The sequence below is a fragment of the Elephas maximus genome, chromosome 3, assembly GCF_024166365.1.
Source record: "Elephas maximus indicus isolate mEleMax1 chromosome 3, mEleMax1 primary haplotype, whole genome shotgun sequence".
Lineage (NCBI taxonomy): Eukaryota > Metazoa > Chordata > Mammalia > Proboscidea > Elephantidae > Elephas > Elephas maximus.
Window position 1 is genome coordinate 16,192,263 of NC_064821.1, and position 27,471 is coordinate 16,219,733.

Consider the following 27,471-nt stretch of genomic DNA (forward strand, 5'->3'; position numbering starts at 1 on the left):
CTTGAGCCCATTGTTGCAGACACTGTGTCAGTTCAACTCATTGTGGGTCTTCCTTTTCTTTGCTGACCCTCTAGTTTACCAAGCATGACGTCCTTCTCCAGCGACTGGTACTTCCTAATAACATGTCCAAAGTACGTGAGAGGAAGTCTTACCATCCTAGCTTCTAAAGAGCATTCTGGCTCTATTTCTTCCAAGACAGATTTGTTTGTTCTTTTGGAAGTCCATGATATATTCAATATTCTTTGCCAATGCCATAATTCGAAGGCATCAATACTTTTGTCTTTCTTATTCATCGTCCAGCTTTCACATGCATAGATAAACAGATAATTAGGATGGACAAAATTAAGAAAAAAAAGTACATCAAAAAACTTTATCAAGAAAGTAAAGAGACAGCTTATGGAATGGAAGAGAAAATATTTGGGAACCATGTATCTGATAATGGTTAATATATCCAGAATGTACAAAGAACACTTACAACTTGACAACAAAGTAAAACACTATCTGAAAATGATCAAGACTTTAAATAGGTATTTCATCAAAGAGGGTATTATTGTTGTTAGCTGTCATTGAATCAGCCTCGACTTTTGGCAACTCTATATACAAGAGAACAAAAGGTTCTTTGGTCCTGGGCCATCCTTATGATTATTTGAAGATTGGACAATGTTCTGTTGTGCTGCATTGGGTTGACATTGGCTATGTTTTCAGAAGTAGAGTCCCATGCCTTTCTTCCTAGTCTGTTATAATCTTGAAGCTCCATGGAAATCTGTTCAGCATCATAGCAACATCCAAGACACCACTGACAAGGAGTTGGTGGGCTGACAGATAATTGGCTGGGTATCAAACTCAGTTCTCCCATATGAGTGGTGAAAATTCTACCATTGCATCACTAATGCCTCAGAGATGATATATAAATGCTCAATAAGCACATGAAGGGTTGTTCGACATCATTAGTCTTTAGGAAAATGCAAATTAAAACCACAATGAGATACCACTTCACTACCACTAAAAAAAAGGGTGGCTAATATCAGAAAAATGGAAACTAACTAGTGTTGTCAAGGATGTGGAGAAATTAGAACCTAATACATTGTTGGTGTAATGTAAAATGTGCAGCCCCTGTGGAAAACAGTTTGACAATTCTTCAAAAAATTAAATATTAGAAATACCATACGGCCCAACAATTTCATTTGTAGGTGTATGTCCAAGAGACTTGAAATCTGGCACTCGAATTGTGTACCAGTGTTTATTACAGCATTTTTTACAATAGCTAAAGGTGGAAACAAGCCATGTTTCCATCAACAGATGAAAAGCTAGCAAAATTTTGTAAGTCCATGCAATGGAATATTATTCAGCTATAAAGAGAAATGAAGTTCTGACACATGCCAGGACTTGGATGAACCTTGAAAACTTCATGCTGAGTTGAAATAAGATGGAGACAAAAGGGCAAGTATTTTATGATCCTACTTTTATAAAGTACCTAGTTACAAAAATGCATCGAGAACAAAGTTTATCGTGGTTTCCAGAAGCTGAGAGTGAGGGTGAGGAAATTAGGAGCCACTGCTGAAGGGATACTGAGTTTCTCTTTGGGGTGATGTAAAGCTTTTGGAAATGAATAGTGTTGATGGTACAACAACATGGTAAAAGTAGTTAATCTCATTGAATTGTACACTTAAAAATAGTTAAATGGCACTTTTTGTTATACATATTTTACCATGATAAAATTAAAAACTAAAAAAGAAACACACCATGGGATACCACTGCACTCTTATGAGGATGGCTATACAAATAAATAAACAGATAATATCAAATGTTGGAGAGAATTTGGAGAGATTGGAACTCTCATACATTGCTGGTGGGAATGAAAATTGTGCAGCCACTTTGTAAAAGTTTAGCAGTTCTTCAAAATGTTAAATATAATGTTAATTTTTGTCTCAGCAATTCCTCTCCAAGCTTACACTCAAGGTAAATGAAAATCTATGTCTACACAAAGGTTTGTACTAAAATGATCATAGCATATTAGTCATAATAGCCACACAGTGGAAACAACCTCAATGTTCATCAACTCATGAACGAATAAACAAAATGTGGTATAGCAATACAATGGAGTATTATTCAGCAAATAGTGAATGAAATTATGATACATTCTCCAACATGGATGAATCTTCAACACACTATACTAAACGAAAGAAATCAGACCTAAAAAAAGGCTGTATGTTGTATGATTTCATGTATAGGAAATATCTAGAGTAGGCAAATCCATAGAGATAGAAATCAGATTAGTGGTTTTCAGGAACTGTGTGGGGGTTCAGAGAAATGTGCAGTGACTGTTAACTAGTATAGGATTTAGTTTTTGAAGTGATGAAAGTGTTCTGGAATTAGATAATGGTGATCAATGAACATCTTTGTTAATGTACTAAAAACCATTGAATTTTACATTTTAAAAGGATAAATTAAATTATATTTTAATTAAAATGTTATTAAAAATAAAAATAAATTTAAAGCTTTTGTGCATCAGTGGACTTTATCAAGGAAAGGAAGGGACAACCTACAGAATAGGAGAAAGTATTTATACATGATAAGGGTTTAATACCCAGAATCAGAAAAAAAAAAAAAAAACCTCCTATAACTAATGACAAAAAGAGAAACAACCCAATTTAAAAATTAGCAAAATTTTGAACAGACATTTCTCCAAAGAAGATATATGAATGGCCAATAAGGTATGGAAAGATGCTCCACATCATTAGTAGTTAGGGAAATACAAATGAAAATCACAATATGATACCCCCTTACACCCACTGGGGATGGCTATTACTATGTTGTTAGGTGCTACTGAATCGGTTTCACCTCAAGGTGACCCTACGTACAAAAGAACAGTGTATGATACTGCAGGGTCCTGTGTCAAACTCACAGTCATTATACTTGAGCTCATTGTTGCAGCCATTGTGTCACTCCATCTTGTTTAGGGTCTTGCTCCCTTTTTCTGGCCCTCTACCAAGCATGATGTTCTTCTCCAGGGGCTGGTCCATCCTGATAACATGTGCAAAGCATGTGAAACGTTGTCTCACCATCCTTGCTTCTAATGAGGATTATGCTGGTGCTTCTTCCAAGATAGATCTATTTGTTTTTCTGGCAGTACATGGTATAGTCGACATTTTTTGCCAATCCCGTGATTCAAAGGCATCAGTTCTTCTTCAGTCTTCTTTAGTCATTTTCCAGCTTTCACAAGCATATGAGGTGATTGAAAACATGATTTCCTGGGTCAGACACCTTAGTCCTTAAAGTGACATCTTTGCTTTTCAATACTTTAAAGAGGTCTTTTGCAGCAGATTTGCCCAATGCAAGTGTCTTTTGATTTCTTGACTGCTGCTTCCATGGATATTGATTGTGTATCCAAGTAAAATGAAATCCTTTACAACTTCTATCATTTATCCACTTATCCTGATGTTGCTTATTGGTCCAGTTGTGAGGATTTTTGTTTTCTTTATGTTGAGGTGTAATCCATACTGAAGGCTGTGGACTTTGATCTTCCTCAGTAAGTGCTCCAAGTCTTCTTCACTGTCATCAAGTAAGGTTCAGTCATTTGTATAAGGCAGGTTGTTAACGAGTCTTCCTCCAATTCTGATGCCATATTCTTCTTCATATAGTCCAGCTTCTCAGATTATTTGCTCAGCACGGAGATTGAATAACTATGCTGAAATGATACAACCCTAATGCACACTTTTCTGTTCTGTTTGAACGACTTGTTCTGTTTGAACAACTGATTCTTGGTCTAAGTAGAGGTTCCTCATGAGCACAATTAAGTGTTCTGGCACTTCAATTCTTTGCAACGTTGTCCATAAGCTATTAAGTTCCACAAAGTTGAGTGCCTTTGCATACTCAATAAAACACAGGTAAGCTTTTTTTCTGGCATTCTCTGCTTTCAGCCAGGTTCCATCTAACATCAAAGATGGTATCGACTTTAGGGAAATGTGTATCAAAACCACAATGAGATGCCACTTCACTACTAGTTAAAAAAAAAAAATCAAACCAAACCCATTGCTGTTGAGTCAATTCTGACTCATACTGACCATAAAGGACAGAGTAGAACTGCCCCATAGTGTTCCCAAGGAGCATCTGGTGAATTCAAACTGCTGACCTTTTGATTAGCAGCTGTAGCACTTAACCACTAACCACTAAGAGTGGCTAATATCAGGAGAATGAAAACTAACAAGTGTTGTCAAGGATGTGGAGAAATTGGAATCCTCACACATTGTTGGAGCCCTGGTGGTGCAGTGGTTAAGAACTCAGCTGTTAACCAAATGTCTGGCAGTTCGAATCCACCAGCCGTTCCTTGGAAACCCTATGGCTATGGGTCAATTCTACCCTGTCCTATAGAAAAAAAAAAAAAAAAGTTGCCATCGAGTTGATTCCAACTCATATGCCCCATACAGTTTCCAAGGAGCACCTGGTGAATTTGAACTCTCAACCTTTTGATTAGCAGCTGTGGCTTTTAACCATTACACCATAATAGACTAGATGACAATGGGTTTGTTTTTTCATACACTGTTCTTGGGAATGAGTTCTTCAAAAAGTTAAATATAGAAATGCCATATGACCCAAAAATTTCATTTGTAGGTATATGCCCAAGTGGCTTCAAAGCAGGGACTCAAAAAGATATTTGTACACCAATGTTTATTATAGCATTATTTACGATAGCCAAAGGTGAAAACATGACATTTATCCATCAGTAGATGAATAAGTTAGCAACATTTTGTATATCCATACAATGGAATATTATTCAGCCTTAAAGAGAAATGGAGTTCTGTCACACGCTAGAACATGAATGAACCTTGAAGACTTTATGCTAAGTGAAATAAGATGGACATAAAAGGGAAATATTTTATGATCCTACTTACATGAAGTATCTAGTTACACAAACCCATACAGAACAAAATTTATTAGTGGTTTCCAGAAACCAGAGGGAAGAAGAGGGAAGGAAGGAATAGGAGTCATTGCCGAAGCAATGCTGAGTTTCTCTCCGGGGTTATGTAAAACTTTTGGAAGTGAATAATGTTGATGGTAGCACAATGTGGTAAATACTTGTCATTGAATTGTACACTTAAAAATAGCTAAATGGCAAGCTTTTGTTATATATATGTTACCAAAATAATTTTTTTTTAAAGAAACACAATGAGATACCACTTCACTCCTACTAGGATGGCTATACAAAAAAAAAAAAAAAACAGATAAAAATAAATGTTGGAGAGAATGTGGAGAAATTGGAACTCTCATACACTGCTGGTAGGAATGAAAATTGTGCAGCCACTCTGTAAAATATTTTGACAGTTCCTCAAAATGTTAAACATAGAGTTGATTTATGGCTAAGCAATACCTCTCCTAAGTTTACACTCAAGGTAACTGGAAAGCTATGTCTACACAAAAACTTGTACTCAGATGTTCACAGTAACATTTGTCATAACAGCAACAGAATGGTAAGAGGTCAAATGTCCTTCAACAGCAACAGAATGGTAAGAGGTCAAATGTCCTTCAACCTATGAATGAATAAACAAAATGAAGTATAGCTATACAATTGAATATTATTAAGCCAAAAAGGAATAAAGTAATGATACATGCTCCAGTATGGATGAACCTTGAATACATTACGCTAAATGAAAGAAACCAGGCCTAAAAAAAAGCCATATGTTGTATGATTTGATGTTTATGAAATATCTACAGTAGGCAAACCCATAGATTCAAAAATCAGATTAGTGGTTTTCAGGAACTGGGCATTCAAAGAAATGTGTAGGGACTGCTAATGGATATGGAATTTAGTTTTAGGGGTGATGAAAGTGTTCTGGAATTAGAAAATTGTGATCGATGAACAACTTTGTGAATATGCCAAAACCCACTGAATTGCACTTCTTAAAAGGAAAATTTTCGTGATATGTGAATTATATTCTAATAAAAATGTTATTAAAAATAAAATAAATTGAAAGATTTTGTGCATCAGTGGACTTTATCAAGAAAAGAAAAGGGCAACCTACAGAATGAGAGAAAGTATTTGCGTACCATCTATATCTGATAAGGGTTTAATAACCAGACTACAGAAAGAACTATAACTCAATGACAAAAAGACAAACAACCTAATTTAAAAATGAACAAAATCTTGAATAGACATTTCTCCAAAAAAGATACACAAATGGCCAATAAGTCATGGGAAGATGCTCAACATCATTAGTTGTTAGGGAAATACAAATCAAACCCACTGCAAGATACACCCTCACACCCACTGAGGTGTTTGTTATAAGAAAAATGAAAAATAACAAGTGTTGACAAGGATGGTGAGAAATTGGAATGTTCATCCATTGCTGGTGGGAATGTAAAATGTAGTAAACTTCTGGAAAACATATGTTTCTTCAAAAAGTTAAACATAAAATTACCATATGACCCGGCAATTCTACTCCCATGTATATACCCAGAATACTTGTAAGGCAGCAACTCAGTTTCTTTACATCAATATTGATTGTAGCATTATTCACAAGCCAAAAGGTATAAACAACCCAAGTGTCCATCAACGTATGAATGGATAAACAATATGTGGTTTCTATTTTGGATGATGAAAAACATGAAATAGATAGTGGTGATGGTTAACAACTAAAGGAATGTAATTATTGTTTCTGAATTGTACACTTAAATACGGTTTCAATGGCAAATGTTTTGTTAAATATACATTACCATGATAAAAAGACAAAAAACAAAGCAACCTTAATGGGATATTGCAATGATGAGAAATGTGCAGAAGTGATGGTCCCTTGGCTCAGGTGCTCAGCCAATGGGCTTGAGTAGGGCTGTTCAGTAGGGTGGTCACAGGGGGACTCTCTGCAGTCTTTGCGGCCCTTGAGGTTTCAATATCCAAAATTCCTCATTAGTAAAAGTCTTTTACTCTCATTATAATCTTAGAGCTTTGCAATTCCTTAAGGAGCAAGGCTCAGGGAATGAAGAATATTGGGTTGGCTGATGCCCACACCCCGAGGTCAGAAATATGCCATCCTCTTCCCTCTAATTCTCTCTGCTTACATTCATTTCAGGCCCTTTGCACATGGCCAAGCTCTCTCTGTAACTGGATGCTAACTTTCATTCTTTAGGTGCACTCAAAGGCATCCATATCCTAACAATATCAGGAAGACTGACTCCATGTTTAGGTTAAAAAAAAAAATAGTTTATATTAATATTAAATATATATATCTCCTGTATAAATACAAGTGATAATATTTCAAATGCACCCTCAAAGTACTAATTTTAAAGGTTAATTTTACATATAGCTCATTGAATGTTGCTGTTATTTCTACATATTATATTCAGCACTGCCTAATATAATCTTTGTAATCAAAACGGACTGAGGATATAATAGCCATTTTATGTCTTTTTTAGAATTTTACTACCAACTTTTCCTAATTTCAAAATTCTAACTTAAATATACTTTTTTTTTTTCCATTACAGATCATAGGTTGAAATGATGGCTTTTTGTTATCAATGATGTTGTAGTAAATTAAAAATTATCAGGAAATTGTGAAGCTGTGATACTTTTGTGGTACTTAGAGTGATGCTGGGCCTTGTTTGTTATGACAACAAAGATTTTCTTTTACCTGAATGTTAGGTTGCAGTAATTAAAACATATAATATGGGCTCAGGGATAGATACAATGGCCTTATTGACCTTAAGAGACAGCCCAGATATAGACCAATACATAAATGGACACTTTATTTGCTACTGAATTGAATTGATGGATTATTTTAATAAAAGGTGCTACAACATAAAAATGAATTGAAATTCTTGCCTCACATCAAAGGCAAAAATAAATTCTAGGTGGGTTCAAGCCTCAAATGTAAAAGACAAAGCTATAGACTGAGTTAAGTAGCAGTTTCAAAAACAACACCTACTGAGCACTATTCACTCAGGAAGTTCTGAGAAATACAACAATGTTAAAACTAAGAACATATACTCATCCAAAAATACTATAAAGGATATGCAGAAATCAAGACATTCACCTAAAGAATAAGTTAGCATTGCCTATAACTGAAAAAGATTAATATCCTGGTTATATAAAGAAAAGAACTGACATAAATTAATAAGAAATGGATAAACAGCTCGATAGAAATACAGGAGAGGAAATGTCCACAAGAGGAAAAGTAAATGGCCCATAAATATGTGAGAAGATGGCTTTACTTCATTAAAGACATGTCAACTAATGAAATCATTTTTATACGCACTGAATTGTCAGAATAAATGAAAAGGTGTTGATGATTAGGTGGATCACCAGGAACTTCTTTGAAAGTTTAAAATGTTTCATCCACTTAGACAAACTCTTTGGAAGTTACCGAAGGAGAGTAAGTACTCTCTTGCACCCAAAAAGTACACCCCAGATATAAAACAAACTCTCATTTCCACCAGGAGACAGGCAAGAGAATGTTCAAACAGATTTATTCATAATAGAAGGACACTAGCTACCAAAATGCCCACCAACATAAAAAACAATATTTTGTAATGTCATGATACATAATATAAACATATATAGCATTTAAATAAATGAATTACTCTTACACCCAGCAACACAATTGAATTTCAGAAGCACAATCAGGATACAAATTTTGTACACTAATATTTAAATATTAACAAGTTCAAAAAGATGCAAATTTATAAATTGGATATGGATACACATAGTGATGATTAAACAATGACCTTAAATCCCATTGACAGTTTCATAGAATATGATCAAATACTGGCAATTTCACAGATGTCTTACTTTTATCATGTAAGCAGGATACATTGATAATTACTGGTGATTGGCATGCAAAGGAAACACTGGTAGCATAGTGGCTAAGTGCTATGGCTGTTAAACAAAAGGTCCGCAGTTCAAATCCACCAAGCACTCCTTGGAAATTCTATGGGGCAGTTCTCTTCTGTCCTATAGGTTCACTATGAGTCAGAATCAGCTCAATGGCAGTTTTCTTTTTTTTTTTTCTAATGAGAAAGTTGGAGACAAAGAAGGTTTGGTAGTTGGAAAATATAGCCTTGGTGATAGAAACAATGTTGGAGATCTCATGATAGAATTTTGCAAGATCAAAGACTTCTTTGCAAATACCTTTTTCAGCAATATAAATGGTTGACTATACACCTGCACCAAGCCACAGGAATCAAATCGATTACAGCTTTGGAAATAAATGGTAAAAAAGCTCACTATCATCAGTCAAAACAAGGCCAGGGACCAACAGTGGAACAGACCATCAATTGCTCATATGCAAGTTCAAGCAGAAACTGAGGAACATGAGAGCAAGTCCATGAGAGCCAAAGTATAACCTTAAGCATATCCCACCTGAATTTAGAGACCATCTCAAGAATAGATTTGACTCACTGAACACTAATGAGCGAAGACCAGAAGAGTTGTGAAATGATATCAAGGACATCATAAATGAAGAAAGTAAGAGGTCATTTATTAAAAAGACAGGAAAGAAAGAAAAAAACCTAAATGGATGTCCAAAGAGTCTTTGAAACTTGCTCTTGAACTTTGAGTAGCTAAAGCAAAAGGAAGAAATGATGAAGTAAAAGAGCTCAACAGAAGATTCCAAAAGGCAGATCGAGAAGACGAAGTGAAGTATTATAATGACACAAACAAAGACCTGGAGGTAGAAAACCGAAAGGGAAGAATGTGCTCTGGATTTCTCAAGGTAAAAGAACTGAAACAAAAATTCAAGACTCAACCTGCAATATTGAAGGATTCTATGGAGAAAATCTATGGGGCAGTTTTACTCTGTCCTATAGGGTCGCTATGAGTCGGAATTGACTCGATGGCACTGGGTTTTTTTGGGTATGGAGAAAATATTAAATGACTCAGGAAGCATCAAAAGAAGATGGAAGGAATGCACAGAGAATCACTAAACCCAAAAGAATTGGTCTACATTCAACCATTTCAGGAGGTGGCAGATCATCAGGAACTGATGGCAATGAAGGACGAAGTCCAAGCTGCACTGAAGGCAGTGACAAAAAACAAGGCTTCAGAAACTGACAGAATACCAATTGAGATGTTTCAACAAACGGAAACAGCACTGGAAGTGTTCACTCATCTATGCCAAGAAATTTGGAAAACAACAACCTGGCCAACTGACTGGAAGAGATCCATATTTATGCCTATTCTTAAGAAAGGCGATCCAACAGTATGTGGAAATTATTGAATAATATCATTAATATCACACACAACCAAAATTTTGCTGAAGACCATTCAAAAGCGACTGCACCAGAAATTCAAGCTGGATTCAGACGAGGACGTGGAACCAGGGATATCATTGCTGATGTCAGATGGATCCTGGATGAAAGCAGAGAATATAAGAAAGATTTTTACCTGTGTTTTATTGACTATGCTAAGACATTTGACTGTGTGGGTCATACCAAATTATGGATAATATTGTGGAAAATGAGAATTCCAGAACACTTAATTGTACTCATGAGAAACCTGTACATAGATCGAGAGGCAGTCATTCAAACAGAACAGGGGATACTGTGTGGTTTAAAGTCAGGAAAGATGTGTGTTAGGGTTGTATTCTTTCATCATACCTATTCAGTCTATATGCTGAGCAAATAATCCAAGAAGTTGTACTATGTGAAGAAGAATGGGGCATCAGGATTGGAGGAAGACTCATTAACAACCTGCGTTATGCAGATGACACAACCTTGCTTGCTGAAAGTGAAGAGGACTTGAAGCACTTACTGGTGAAGATCAAAGACCACAGCCTTCAGTATGGATTACACCTCAATATAAAGGAAACAAAAATCCTCACAACTGGATCAATAAGCAACATCAGGATAAATGGAGAAAAGATGGAAGGTGTCAAGGATTTCATTTTATTTGGATCCACAATCAACACCCAAGGAAGCAGCAGCCAAGAAATCAAAAGACACATTAGGCAAATCTGCTGCAAAAGGCATCTTTAAAGTGTTGAAAAGTAAAGATAGCGCCTTGAAGACTAATGTGCCCCTGACCCAAGCCATGGTGTTTTCGATTGCCTTATATGCATGTGAGAATTAGACAATGACTAAGGAACACTGAAGAATTGGCACCTTTGAATTGTGGTGCTGGTGGAGAATATTGAATATACTGTGGACTGCCAAAAGAATGAACAAATCTGTCTTAGAAGAAGTACAACCAGAATGCTCCTTAGAAACAAGGATTTTGGGCCTACATCTCACATCCTTTGTACATGTTATCAGAGGGGATCAATCCCTAGAGAAGGGCATAAAGCTTGGTAGAGGACCAGCAAAAAAGAGTAAGACACTCAACGAGGTGATTGACGCAGTGGCTGCAACAATGGGTTCAAGCATAAGAATGATTGTGAGGAGGTGCAGGACTTGGCAGTGTTTTGTTCTGTTGTACACAGGGTCACTATGAGTCTGAACTGACCTGATGGCTCCTATCAACAATGACATTTGTTTTATAGGGCTACCATATCAAAGTACCACAAAGTGTGTGCCTTAAAATGAGAAAAATCTTTTGTCTCAAGGTTCTGGAGGCTCAAAGTCTGAATTAAGGTTGTCAACAGGACTCTGCTTTTTCTGAAATCTCGAGGGGAAGATTTTCCCTCATCTCTCCCAGCTTCTGGCATACCCAGTCATTCTTCGTTTTACAGCTGCAGCCTAACTCCATCTTCTTCCTCTTTCTTCACATGACCATGTTTCCTCTGTAATCCTCTCTGTGTCTATACTCATTTATAAGGACACCACTCATATTGGATTAGAACACACCCTTCTCCAATAGGATCTCAAGTTAACTGATAATATCTTCAAAGACTCTGTTCGGGACAAGGCCACATTCACAGGTACCATGAGTTACAATTTCAGCCTATCTTTTTGGAGGGCATAATATAATCCATAACAAGAGGATTCAGCAAAATAGAAGTAATCCCATGTTTTTCAAATATTAACTTCATGCTCCTCAGATTTCAGCATGGGTCAAAACCTCACAAAGTAATTTTTTAGAATGCTTATCTCTCTGATGTCTCCCCAGAGATTCAAGTCAGTAGTTCTTGGGTGAGATATGGAAACCTGCAGTATGAATAAAGGCCTTAGGTGACTCATCTTTGTAGTTGTTCTGGGGACATAAATGGAGGCAGCTTTGCATGAGAGGTCACCTGGTGTGCCAGGTGAGAGTCTGTCTTCACAGTGTGATGCTGAACACAATTCCATCACTATCATCAGTGATGACCACAACAGAAGGCTCACCAGAAACTCCACTGATTCTCCTACAAGACCTATGTAGTTGCCACCCCTGCACCACAGAGATGATTCTGACTGAATGTCCTGCTTTTTTTCTAACTCATGGGAAAATGATCTTAATCCTGCTAAATTTGCTTTTCTCACATTCTGTTTTATACTCAACACCTCTTCCTCAAAATAAAGTCCATCTCCACAGATAAATTCTTACCCTAATAAATTCACAATAAACAGCTAGCTATACATGACAGTCATTGGAGATCAGACTTCCCCTTAAGACCTCATTGACATTTCATTTTACTTAATCATATTTCTCTGTGTGAATACACCAGAAATTACAAAGAAAAAATGTAAGATTAGTTGAATAAGGGGAAAAGTTAAAAAAAAAAAAACAGAAAAAACTCATGTACACTGTGTTATGAATTGAATTATGTCCCACAGAAGTATATGTTGTAATCCCTAAACTCTATACCTGTGATTGGAGCCCTGGTGGCACAGTGGTTAAGAGCTCAGCTGTTAAGCAAAAGATTGTCAGTTCAAATCCACCAGCCACTCCTTGGAAACCCTATAGGGCAGCTTTACTCTGCCTTTAGTGTCTCTATGAGTCAGAATCGACTCGAAGGCATCCGGTTATGGTTGTGGTTACAATCTCATTTGGGAATAGGTTGTCTTTCTTATGTTAATGAGACAGGATTAGTGTAGGGTGTATTTTGAGTCAATCTCTTGAAATATTAAGGAGATTATACAAGCAAGCAGAGCAGAGATTGGGGAAGATTGATGGCAAGCCACACAGAGAACTGCGAAACAAGCTGAAGAAACAAGAATGTTCCTACAGAGCTGACAGAGAGAGAAAGCCTTCCTTACAGCCAGCACCCCGAATTCAGACTTCTAGCCTCCTAAGTTGTGAGAAAATAAATTCTGTTTGTTAAAGTCGTTCACTTGCAGCATTTCTGCTATAGCGGCACTAGGTAAATAAAACACACTTTTTTTTTTAACAATTTATTGTAGACAACAAACTAGTTTCCCATCCAGCAATTTGAATACAAACTGTTCCATGATCTCGGTTGCTATACCCACAATGCATCAGCACTCCCGCTTTTCCACCAGGACTTCCTCTTTCCATTCCTCCAGTTCTCCTGCCCCTCCTTGCCTTCTTCTCTTTGTTTTTGGGCAAATGTTGCCCATTTGGTCTCTTAGAGTTGATTGTTCTAAGGAGGGATCACTTTCCTCATGGGTGTTATTATTTATTTCAGTCTATTATTTGGCTGAAAGGTGACCTCTGTGATGACTTCAGTTCCAGATTAAAAGGGTATTTGTAAGGCAATAGTCTCGGGGGTTCCTCTAGTCTCCATCAGTACCTTAAGTTTGGTCTTTTTTTTTATGAAATTGAGTTGTGTTCTATATTTTTCTTCCATTCTATCTGGGAACTTCTACTGTGTCTGGAAAGACACACTTCTTATCAGTAAATCAGTGAAAAGGAATCAGACAAATAAGTTGACCGAAAGATTACCAATGTTGCCTACTGATTATATTACTAAGACTACTAAAACCTGGTGATAGATATTATGACAAAGGTAAACCAATAAAACTGCTGATACAAGGGGTAGAAATACATGAGAGTGAAGAACTATAAGTCTTACAAATGATGGCAAGGTACAGAACACAAAGATCCTAGTTAAAATTTATTGCACATCATGTACCAAACTTGCAGTGGTTATGGGGATTGACTTTCCCACAGAAAATATACTCTACGTAGTCTATGGGGCAGTGGTACTCTGTCCTGTAGGGTCACTATGAGTCAGAATTGACTCGACTGCACTGGGTTTTTTGGTTTTTTTTAGTCAGTCTAAGTCTGTCATAGTAATTATTTTTCACCATACCAGAAATTAGATTAGGAAGGAATATACGATCCTATTAATTTGTGATGAGATGGGAAGAGTGTCTTCTGTATGACTCCATGGAAAGGGTCTATTAATAATAAAACTCTGTGGCCAATGATCCAGTTTCAACTCATACCAAACCAAAACCATTGCCATCGAGTCTATTCTGACTCATAACAACCCTATCGGACAGAGTAGAACTGCTCCATAGAGTTTCCAAGGATTGCCTGGTGGATTCAAGCTGCGACCTTTTGGTTAGCAGCCATACACCAACTCATAGCGACCCTCTATTAATTACAGACACTACTCGTCTGTCAGTTTCTCATACTGTGGTGGCTTGTGTGTTGCTGTGATGCTGGAAGCTATGCCACCAGTATTTCAAATGCCAGCAGGGACACCCATGGTGAACAGGTTTAGGGGCACTTCCAGACAAAGACTGACTAGGAGGAAGGACTCTGTTATCTACTTCTGAAAAAAATTGGCAAGTGAAAACCTTATGAACAGAAGTTAAACATTGCCTGATATACATCTGGCAGATGAGACCCTCAGGTTGGAAGGCACTCAAAATATGACTGAGTAAGAGGCTCCTCTTCAAAGTAACGTTGACCTTAATGATGTGGGTGGAGTCAAGGTTTCAGGACCTTCATTTGCTGATGTGGCACAACTCAAAATGAGAAGAAACAGTGGCAAACATTCATTAATAATCAGAAAGTGGAATGTATGAAGTATGAACATAGGAAAATGAGAAGTCATCAAAAATGAAATGGAATGCATAAAGATCAATATCCTAGGTACTGTTGTTGATGCTGCAGTTAGGTACCATCGGGTTGGTTCTGACTCATAGTGACTCTATGTACAACAGAACTTAACACTGCCCAGTCCTGTGCCATCCTCATAACCATTGTTATGCTTGAGCCCATTATTGCAGCCACTGTGTCAAACCATCTGGTTAAGGGACTTCTTCTGTTTTGCTGACCCTCTAGTTTACCAAGCATGATGTCCTTCTCCAGGGACTGGTCCCTCCTGATAACATGTCCATACTGTGTGAGATGTAGTCTCCCCATCTTTGCTTCTAAGGAGCATCCAGGTTTTACTTCTTCCGGGACAGATTTGTTCATTCTCTCCGCAGTTCATGTTATATTCAGTATTCTTCACCAACACCATAATTCAAAGTTTTCAGTTCTTCTTCGGTCTTCCTTATTTATTGTCCATCTTTCACATGCTTGGGGTAATCGAAAACAGCATGGCTTGCGTCAGGTGCACTTTAGTCTTCAAGATGATATTTTTGCTTTTCAACACTTTAAAAAGGTCTTTTGCAGCAGATTTTCCCAGTGCAATGTGTCTTTTGATTTCTTGACTGCTGCTTCCATGGGTGTTGATTGTAGACCCAAATAAAATAAAATCCTTGACAACTTCAAACTTTTATCCATTTATTATGATATTGCTTATTGGTCCACTTGTGAAGACTTTGGTTTTCTTTATATTGAGGTGTAATCCATACTGAAGGCTATGGTCACTCGCTCACTAGGTATTAGCTAAAATGGACTGGCATTGGCCATTTTGAATAGGACAATGATATGGTACAGTATGCCCGAGATGATAAAATGAATAACGGTGCTGCATTCATCATCAAAAAGAACATTTCAAGATCTATCCTGAAGTACAATGCTGTCAGTGGTAGGGTAATATCCATAAAACTACAACTAAGATCAGTAAATAAAACTATTATTCAAGTTTATACACCATCACGAATGACAAAAATTAAGAATTTGAAGATTTTTACCAACTTCTGCTGTCTGAAATTGATCAAACATGCAAATTAAGATGCATTGATTATTACTGGTGGTTGGAATGCAAAAGTTGAAAACAAAGGAGAAAGATCGGTAGCTGAAAAATACAGCTTGGTGACAGAAAGGATGCCACAGCCATATGATAGACTTTTGGAAGACCAATGACTCATTCATTGCAAATACCTTTTTAAACAACCTGAATGGCTACTATACAGACAGACTTTACCAGATGGAATACACAGGCATCAAATCTGTTACATCCGTGGAAAGAGATGATGGAGAAGCTCAACATCATCAGTCAGAACAAGTCCATTGTCCATCTGTGGAACAGAGCATCAATTGCTCATATGTAAGCTAATGCTGAAGCTGAAGAAACTTAGAGCAAGTCCATCGGAGGCAAAATATGACCTTGAGTATGTCTTATCTGAATTTAGAGACCATCTCAAGAATAATTTGACGCATTGAATACTTATGATGGAGGACCAGACAAATTGTGGAAAGACATCAAGGATATTGCCCACAAAGAGCACAAAAGGATGTTAAGATAACAGAAAAGAACAAAAAGACCAAAATGGATGTCAAAAGAGACTCTGAAGCTTGTTCTTGAAGATAGAACAGCTAAAGTAAATCGGAGAAATGATGAAGAAAAAGCTGAACAGAAGATTTCAAAGGGTGGCTTAAGAAGACAAAGCAAACTATCATAATGAAACCTGTAAAGATCTGGAGTTAGAAAACCAAAAAGAAGAGCACTGTAGGCATTTCTCAAGCTGAAAGAACTGAAGAAAAGTTCAATTTTGAAAGATTCTGTGGTCAAAATATTGAAGGATCCAGGAAGTTTCAAAATGAGATAGAAGAAATACAAAAAGTCACTGTACCAAAAAGAATTGCTTGACATTCAACCATTTCAGGAGGTACCCTATGCTCAAGAACCGATGGTCTTGAAGAAAGAAGTCCATGCTGCACTGAAGGCATTGGCTAAAAATGAAGTTCTAGGAGTTGACAGAATACCAATTAAGATTTTTCAACAAATGGATGCAGTGGTGAAGGTGCTCACATGCCTATGCCAAGAAATTTGGAAGACAGCTACCTGGCCAACCATCTGGAAGAAATCCATATTTGCACCCATTCCAAAGAAAGATGATCCGAAGAATGTAGAAATTATCAAACAGTATCATTAATACCACATGACAGTAATATTTTGCTGTGGATAATTCAAAAGCAGTTGCAGCAGTACATCCACAGGGAACTACCAGTAATTCAAGCCTCATTCAGAAGAGGTCATGCAATGCAGGATATCATGGATCTTGGCTGAAGGTAGAGAATAAAAGGAAGATGTTTACCTGTGTTTTGTTGACTATGCAAAGGCATTCAACTGTATGGATCATAACAAACTATGGATAACATTGCAAACAATGGGAATTCCAAAACACTTAATTGTGCTCATGTGGATGGAACCTGTACATAAACCAAGAGGCAGTCATTACAGGAAAATGGCATACTGTGTGATTTAAAATCAGGAAATGTGCTTGCCAAGGTTGTACCCTTTCACCCTACTAATTCAATCTGTATTCTGAGCAAATAATCCAAAAATCTGGACTGTATCAAGAAGGACTAGCATCAGGATTGGAAGAAAACTCATGAACAATACAGGTGACACAAACCACTTGCTGAAAGTGAAAAGAACTTGAAGCACTTACTGATGAAGATCAAATACTGCAGCCTTCAGTATGGATTGCACCTCAACAAAAAGAAAACTGAAATCCCCACAACCAGACCAATAAACACCATGATAAATACGGAAAGGAAGGAAGGAAGTTGCCAAGCATTTCATTTTAGTTGGATCCACAATCAGTGCCCATGGAAGCAGCAATTAGGAAATCTAATGAGGTATTTCATTGAGCAAATCTTTTGCAAAAGACCTCTTTAAAGTGTTAAAAAGCAAAGATATCACTGTGAGGCATGCAGGTAACCCACACCACAGCATTTTCAATCAATTCTTATGCATGTGAAAGCTGGACAATGAATAAGGAAGACTAAGGAAGAATTGATACCTTTAAATTATGGTGCTGGGGAAGAATATTGAAGATACCATGGGTTGCCAGAAGAGCCAACAAATCTGTCTCTGAAGAAATACAGAATGCTCCTTAGAAGCAAGGATGGGGAGACTTTGTCCGATATACTTTGGACACATTATCATGAGGGGCCAGTTCCTTGAGAAGGACATCATGCTTGGCAAAGTAGAGAGGGGGTCAGAAAAAGAGAGGAAGACCATCTACAACATGGTTTGACACAGTGGCTGCAACAATGGGTTCAAGCATAAAAATGATTGTGAGAATGGCACAGGACCAGCCAGTGTTTCTTTCTGTTGTGCATAGGGTTGATTTGAATCAGAATCAACTTGATGGCACCTAACAACACAATTAACAACAGGTTTAGGGACATATTTTCAGCCTTGTGTATTTGAGCATCACATCTGCACAGGATGCCTGAGTCCGTTGCTGCCATTCCTGAGGGTAACCATTCCAAGAATGAAGCTACCTCATGGAGGACTGAATAAAGCCTTTCTTTCTATTTTTTTTTTTTTTTTGTATTCTCTATCTCTGAAGTTCTTGTAATTAAGAGTAACTCTATGGTTTAAGCATTTTAGAGTCAGTGCTTACATTTTCTTATTAGAAACAAAGCCTTCCTCGCTAGTAAGATTCGGTTATCACACAATCATCTGAAGCCACTGTGATAATCCAAATATGACAATTTTATGGATAATGTAGGGGGAAATTATGGTTCACCTTCCACGTGGGAGACCCAAGTTTGATTTCTGGCCAACGAACCTTATGTGTAGCAACGACCTGTCTGTCAGTGGAGCAACCAGTGTTGTTATAATGCCAAATAGGTTCCAGTGGGTGTTTCACACTAAGATGCACTAGAAACAAAGCCCTGGCAATTTACTTCTAAAATATCAGCCAATGAGACCCTATGGATCACGAAGGCCAACTTGATTTCAGCTAACAACAATGCCAACAACAGCAACAACCACAAAAATATGATGAATGCTAATATTACCCCGGACACTCATGGTTTACCAGTGACATGTCATGGTAATAACTAAATTTTGGCATGAAAGGTCAGCTGTCTTGCCTTGCAGTGAGATTAAGCCTAGTTTTCAGTCACAGAACTCTACCCGTGGCATCAGGCTGAAGCTAGTCTCTATTCCCACAGCTTTATCTACATCCTGCTTTCTTTATTTTGAGAATGTGCTACCAAAATAAATCAACCCCACCTTAGGCTCTGCTTCTATAAAACCTGACCAAAGAGATTCAGCTTAGAGAATAAAAATAATTTGTCAAATAGCAAAGAGCTACACAAAGAGAAAATTCAAATTTCAAACCTACAATGAGTTGCACTTAGCCTCTAGGTTACGTCATTATTTTAGAAGAAAGCGTTGGTGGGAGAGTCAGGCATCCTGTCTCACAATTATTCTTTCACTTTGATGCAGTCTAGAAAGCCAGGCCAAATGTAGGTAATGCAATCACGGAAAAGCAGGTATGCGGCTCATAATTTTTCTCAAAGCCCCCTTCACGTCCCTATTCCTCAGGCTGTAGATAAAGGGGTTCATTATGGGAGTGAGCACGGTGTACATCACTGAAGCTACTGCAGTCCTCCTAGAAGGGGTAAATGCAGCACTGATATATGAACCAAAACCTGTCCCACAGAACAAAGAAATTACTGAGAGATGAGACCCACAAGTGGAAAAAGCTTTATACTTTCTGACTGCTGATGGCATTCTCAAAATGGAGGAGACAATTTGAGTATAAGAGAAAATGATTCCAGAGAGAGGAACACCAGCCAGTATTATAGCTGCAAAGTATGAGAAGATGTTATTGATGAGAGCATCAGAACAGGCAACCTTGATGACCTGAAGAACTTCACGGAAGAAGTAAGGAATTACTAGCTCTGTGCAGAAGGACAGTCGCAATGACATCAGACTGTGGAGCAGGGCGTTCGTGATGCTAATGAACAAGGAGAGTAGAATCAGCAGGCCACAGATGTGGGGGTTCATGATGACAGTGTACTTTAGTGGGTGACAAATGGCTACAAAGCGGTCATAGGCCATGACTCCAAGGAGAAAATTTTCCAAAGCAGCAAAAACTAGGACAAAGCACACCTGGATGAGGCAGCCTGCATAAGTGATGCTGTGATTCTGTGCTTGGAGGTTCACTAGCATCTTTGGAATTGTGGTGGTACTGAAACAGATGTCAGTGAGGGACAGATTGGCAAGAAAGAAATACATGGGGGTGTGGAGGTGGCAGTCAAAGATGACAGCCAAGACAATGAGCAAGTTTCCTAGGACAGTGACCAGATATATGGACAGAAACAGATTAAATAGGGGGGCTTGCAGTTCCGGATCTTCTGTCAGTACCAGGAGAAAGAATTTTGAAATATCTGTTTGATTTCTGGGTTCCATATTGTTGATGACATGACGGAAGAAATATAAGAAAATCAAATGTATGGTTCCTGGACCAGCGGCAACTACATCACCAGAGGCAAGCACGATCTTGGGAAAGTGGGAGAAGAAAATAAATGGGGTGTCTTCATTATGCATATTTTGTTACTTAAAAAAATAAACAATGCTGATATAGCAGAGCATTCTGGAAAGACATAAAATGGTGGTCATGGTCTTTGATTCAGTATGTGCTGTTTTTGCTCAATCTGCTGATATGATCATTTATAAATTTTGCAATTTTTTAAGGACAAATATATAGACTAGGGGAGCAGCCAGATGTGTCTGTCTGGGTCTCCACCACCTTTTTCATAGATCAGAGCTAGACAACAGAGATAATATGAAGGTATGTTAAGAACCAGAAATGGGAAGATAAGGTGAAGCCAACCCCCTCCCCCACAAGAATGGAAGTAAATGTCAGAGGATTCTATAGCAGTCCTCCTGTTTGCTCAGGAGGAACATGGCCCATGTCATTACAGAGCGAGAGAAGGAGACTACCAGAATGAGAGCTGCTTGAGCATTGATGTTAAGATACAAGGAAATATGTCAGGAAGATGGCAGAGAGCCAATTGTCCTATGGGAGACTTCATTCATTTTATGAATGTACCCTATTCACAGCTTCATCTGGATAAATCTGTACTAAGATACCTGCCCTTAGCCCTCATTTTTAAATATTAGCTAAGCAGTTTTAAGTTACCTGCCTGATATCACTGAAGAATGATGCCTGAACTCTGCCCTGGATGGGGAAGGTAGAAGATGTGCCCTGAAGAAAGACAGAGGGACTGAATGAAGCAGGATGCTTCTGAGCAAGAAGGATTATCTGTGGGTGGAGTCTCAGGTGTGCTGTTTCCTGATGCGGGAGTGAGTCTTTGAGTGAGTTGGTCATGGGCAGACTATTTCCAGTCTCTGTCCCTGGGCAGGTAATATCCAAAGTTCCTCATTAGCCAAACTCTTTTATTGTTATTCTGATCCCAGGGCAATGCAAATCTGAAAAGACCAAGGCAATTAAAAAAAAAAAAAAAAAAAAAAAACCTGTTCCTGTCCAGTAGATTCTGACTCATAGTGACTCTAAAGGACAGAGTAGAATGCCCAATAGTGTTTCCAAAGAGTGCATGGTGGATTCAAATTGCCCATCTTTCAGTTATCAGCCATAGCTCTAAACCACTGCACCACCAGGGTTTCTGACCAAGACAATAGAAGAAGAGAATTCAGGAGGACTGATTCCCAGTATCTGGATTCCACTTCTCTCCACCTCTTTCTGATCACCTTCCTGGTGCATATCTTGTATAAACTGACACACCATCCTTCTCTAACTGAACTCTTATCTTCTTTATTTATATGCAACTAAAAGCATCTCTATTTTACCAATGATATAAGGAAGCTTGATATTGATTTTATAAAAATACAGTTTATATATGTGGACATAAATATTATATTAAGATATTATAAAAATGTAAACATTAAGAGTTTTTTCTTTCTATGAGTCATTAATGTTTCATGAATGTTAATCTTCATCCTGTGTGTATTGCACAGAAGATTCTAAGCTATTCTCTGTAGTCAATTCTGACTATAATCACTGTCGAGAGACATAAAACCCACCCAGTGCCGTTGAGTCAATTCCGACTCACAGCGACCCTATAGACATATTACTCCCTTTTTAGGATTTACAATTTCATCATAGTTTTTCCAGTTTCATCATGATAGTTTCAATCTACACTGTTCTTCAATCTACATTAGTGGAAGGTGGGTTGATAATTTGGCTTTTGATTTTAATAGAGTTGTAAGAAATCACAATGTCATCACTAGTGTTCAGGTTTAGCCACCTTCTCAGTAGGCTTAGATGGCAGATGGTGAAGATGGTGTTCCACGTGAATACTTCCTTAAAAACCCTTCATGTTAAAGAAAAAAAAATTAACTCTGGTGAAAGTATAGTCAGCCAAAGTTACAGGATTTCAACAGTTTCTACAGGTTCAATTCAGTGACATTGATTGCATTCTTCAAATAGTGCTACCATACTTGCTACCATTTTCCAAAATTTTCCACTACCAATGTCTTAAACTCACTGCCCCCTATACTTCCCATCCAAACTTTTGAGTTGCCATGGTCAATTTGACCTCACATACATAATTCTTTAAAAATGTACAATGCTCAAAGCAGAAGTACTTTACTAATTAAGATAAGCCATGTTTTGTTTTGCTTTAAATTACCATTCAAAGAAGACTTTAGTGTACAATATTGGTTTATGGTTTAAAGTTTAAAGATTATTTCAGGGCCATAGTTTCAGGGGTTCATCCAGCCTCGATGGCTGCAGAAAGTCTAAAGCCATTAAAAATTTGAAATTCTGTTCCAAATTCTCCCCCTCCCGCCACCCCATTTGATCAGAATTTTTCTATAAAATTTTTGATCAAAACATTCAGTAATGGTAATCAGGCATCATCAAGTTATGGTCTCATGGTAAAGGAGGCAGTTGTTCATGAAGGCAACCAGGCACACATTTGATTTCCTTCTCCTATTTCTGACTCTCCTTCTTCCTCAGGTGAATGAAGACTAATTGTTGAGTTTTGATGGCCACTTGCAAGTTGAAACACCCCAGTAACTAGGCAAGAAACTAAGAGGTAGAACAGAAATACTGAGAAAAAAAAATTGGCAACAGATACTAGTGTTTAGGATTTCAACCTACCTTCCTGGAGGACATAACTTAATCCATAGTAATAGGATTCAACAAAATAGAAGAACATCACAGAAAATGATAAATACAGAATTCAGGATAGTGCTTGCTACTGGGAGGAAAGAGGAAAATGTGAATGGAAGACCCTTGAAATGGATTCTGTGGTGATGGCATTACTTCATTTCTTAACCCAGGGGTAGAGATATGAGTTTTCATTACATTGCCATTCTTTAAGAGCTACAAATACATTTCATACACTACTTTGAAAATGATATTTTAATAAGTAAAACTGAAAAGATTTTCAAGTTCCAGATTCTTTCATAGCCCATATTCTAATACATTCTTCCATGTTCTTCTAATATTTACATCATGCTTCTCAGATTTCAGCACACATCAAAGTCTCAAAAAGGAGTTATTAACAATGCTCATCACTGGAATGTCTACCCAGAGATCAACGTCAGTAGTTCTTGGGTGAGGTATGAACATACAGTATGAACATAAATGGAGCATCTTTGTACTAGAAGACACATGTTGTGCCAGGTGAGGTGTCCTCCAAGTGTGCAGGTGAACACAATCCCACCACCACCATCAATGATGACCAGAACAGTAGGCTCTCTATACACTCCACTGATGGTACAAGACCTGAATTTTTGTCACACTCATACTACAGAGATGATTCTGACTGATGACTCTGCTTCTTTGTGCCTGTGGTAAAAGCCACCTTCCTGAGCCTGCCACTTTCCCTCTTCTGCTGTCCTGACATGCAGTCAACACGTCTTCCTCAAAAAAAAAAAAAAAAAATCCATCCCCACAGGAAAACTATTTTCCTCACAAGCACACATTAAAAAGTTTCACATGAGATCTCTAAGAGTACACGAAGCCCTCTAAAACTTCAGTGATTTAATTAATTTTATTCAACTTCTGTGTAGACTCACCAGGGTTGAGAAAGAAAAACTGCAAAATAAGGTGACTAAGGAGAAAAGTCTTTTGATTTTTTGACTGCTGCTTCCATGGCTTTTGATTGTGGAGCCAAGTAAAATGAAATCCTTGAAAACTTCAATCTTTTCTCCATTTTTCATAATGTTGCTCATTGGTCCAGTTGTGAGGATTTTTGTTTTCTTTCTGTTGAGGTGTAATCCATACTGAAGGCTGTGGTCTTTGATCTTCATTAGTAAGTGTTTCAAGTCCTCTTTACTTTCAGCAAGCAAGGTTGTGTCATCTGCATAACGCAGGTTGTTAATGAGTCTTCCTCTGATCCTGATGCCCCGTTCTTCCTCATATAGTCCAGCTTCTCGTGTTATTTGTTCAGCATACAGATTAAATAGGTATGGTGAAAGAATACAACCCTGACACACACCTTTCCTGACTTTAAACCAATCAGTATCCCCTTGTTCTGTCCCAACAACTGCCTCTTGATCTATGTAAAGGTTCCTCATGAGCACAATTAAGTCTTCTGGAATTCCCATTCTTCGCAGTGTTATCCATAGTTTGTTATGATCCACACAGTCCAATGCCTTTGCATAGTCAATAAAACACAGGTAAACATCCTTCTGGTATTCTCTGCTTTCAGCCAGGATCCATCTGACATCAGCAATGATATCCTTGGTTCCACATCCTCTTCTGAAAACAGCCTGAATTTCTGGCAGTTCCCTGTTGATATACTGCTGCAGCCGTTTTTGAATGATCTTCAGCAAAATTTTGCTTGCATGTGATGTTAATGATTTTGTTCTATAATTTCCACATTCAGCATTGCATTGGGCAAATCTGCTGCAAAGGGCCTCTTCAAAGTGTTGAAGAGCAAAGATGTCACCCTGAAGACTAAGGTGTGCCTGACCCAAGCTGTGGTATTTTCAATCGCATCATATGCATGTGAAAGCTGGACAACGCATAAGGAAGACTGAAGAAGAATTAACGCCTTTGAATTGTGGTGTTGGCCAAGAATATTGAATGTACCATGGACTGCCAAAAGAATGAACAAACCTGTCTTGGAAGAAGTGCGGCCAGAATGCTCCTTAGAGGCAAGGATGGCGAGACTGCGTCTTACATACTTTGGTCATGTTGTCAGGAGGGATCAGTCCCTGGAGAAGGACATCATGCTTGGCAGAGTACAGGGTCAGCGGAAAAGAGGAAGACCCTCAACAAGGTGGATTGACACAGTGACTGCAACAATGAGCTCAAGCATAACGACGATTGTAAGGATGGCACAGGACCAGGCAGTGTTTGTTCTGTTGTGCATAGGGTCGTTATGAGTCAGAACCAACTCGATGGCACCTAACAATAACAACAACAAGGAGAAAAGTAACACCTCATATACACTCTGATCAATAAATCAATTAGACAAGATCGAAACAAATAGGGGTCCAAAAAAGACTGTCATCTCTACCCAGACTACTGAATAATTATTCATTTGAGTATATTATCAAGACTAGTAAACCTGCTGAAAGATATTACAATAAAGGGAAACCAATAAAACTGCTGAATCAAGTGGTAGAAATGTTTGAGAGCAAGGAATAACAAGCCTTATAAATAACAGTAATGTATAGAACTAAATTAATCCAGTTGGATTTTATCGAGAGTTATGTGCCAGCCATTGTATTAGTGGTTTTAGTGGTTGCAGGGGTTCACTAACCAACAGAAATACAATCTGCATGGTCAGCCTGAGGCTGTCATAGTACTCAATTTTTCCCATGCGAGAAGTTTAATGAGGAAGGGATGTATGATGCTATTCAAAGTGATGAGACAGGAGGAGATGTCTTCTGTATCACTCCATGGAAAGGTCTATTAACAATAAAAAACCAAACCCATTGCCATCGAGTCGATTCCAACTCATAGCTACCCTATAGGGAAGAGTAGAACTGCCCCATGGAGTTTCCAAGGAGTGCCTCGTAGATTTGAACTGCTGACTTTTGGTTAGCAGCCGTAACTTTTAAACACTATGCCACCAGGGTTTTCCTATTAACAATAGATCTCTATTAACAAAAGATCCTCTATTAATAGTACGCCCAAAGAAGGAGTCAGTTTTGTGTCTCTGAGCATCAAAAGTGATGAGGACACCTGGATCTGTTGCTGTCCTAGAATGCAGCCACCTTATAGGAGACTGAATGAAACCCTACCGACCTGTTCTTGTGCATTTTCTACCTCTGAAGTCCTTGTAATGAAGCAATTGTAATGAAAACCTGTTAGAGCCAAGGTTTATATTTTCTTATTAGAATCAAAGTCTTCCTCACTGATAAGGTTCACTTACCTCACAATCTTCTGAAGCCACGGAAATCATCTAATTTTGTCCCTTTTGTAGATAATGAAACTGAATATGATGAATGCTGATGTTACTTTTTACACATAAATTTATCAATGACATGTCTCAGTGATTACTGATTGGGGCATGAAAAGTAAGCTCTCATCTCTCACAGTGGGACTAACTCTAAGTTTCCATTCACATGGCTTTGTCAGTGGAATCAGGCTGAAGCTAGCCTCTGGCTGTCCCCACAACTTTGCTTTCATCTTTTCCTGGCTCTCTTCACCTTCTCCCACTTTCCTTCTGCTGAAATGGATGCCCTCACAACCACATAACAGAATACCTGCCTCAGGTGCTGCTTCTATAAAACTTGACCAAATAAACTGGGGTTAGAGTGTTGCAAAAGGTTTTCACTGGCTAATTCTTTTCAGAAGTAGATTGTCTGGTCTTTCATCCTAGTCTGTCTTAGTCTGGAAGCTCAGCTGAAACCTGTCCATGATGGGTGACCCTGCTGGTATCTGAATACCGGTTACATAGCTTCCAGCATCACAGCAACACACAAGCCCCCACAGTATGACAAAATGACAAAAACTTGCTTTTGAACATCGAGTAACTAAAGCAAAAGGAAAAAATGATACAATAAAAGAACTGAACAGAAGAGTTCAAAGCGCTGCTCGAGAAGACAAAATAAGTATTATAATGACGTGTGCAAAGAGTTGGAAGTAGAAAAACAAAACAGAAGACCATGCTCAGCATTTCTCAAGATAAAAGAACTGAAGAAAAAATTCAAGTCTTGAGTTGCAATAGCGAAGGATTTTATCGGGAAAATATTAAATGATGCAGGAAGCATCAAAAGAAGATGGAAGGAATAAACAGTCATTATACCAAAAATAACTCGTTGACGCTCAACCATTTCGAGAGGTAGCATATGATCAGGAACCAATGGTACTGAAGGAAGAAGTCCAAGCTGCACTGAAGGCATTAGCAAAAGGCAAGGGTCCAGGAATTGAAGGGAATCAACTGAGATGTTTCAACAAATGGATGCAGCACTGGAGGTTCTCACTCATCTATGCCAAGAAATTTGGAAAACAGCTACCTGGTCAGCCAACTGGAAAAGATCCATATTTATGTCTATTCCCAAGAAAGGTGATCTAACCAAATGT

At 38.0% G+C, this 27,471-nt stretch overlaps 1 protein-coding gene across 1 annotated transcript; it reads right to left on the reverse strand.

The window, feature by feature from the left end:
* Nucleotides 1–19,433: 19,433 nt before the first annotated feature.
* LOC126070921 (olfactory receptor 7G2-like) lies at nucleotides 19,434–20,129 on the reverse strand. Its single transcript, XM_049875249.1, has one exon. It carries the CDS (start codon nucleotides 20,127–20,129, stop codon nucleotides 19,434–19,436), a length of 696 nt encoding a protein of 231 aa, XP_049731206.1.
* Nucleotides 20,130–27,471: the final 7,342 nt, after the last annotated feature.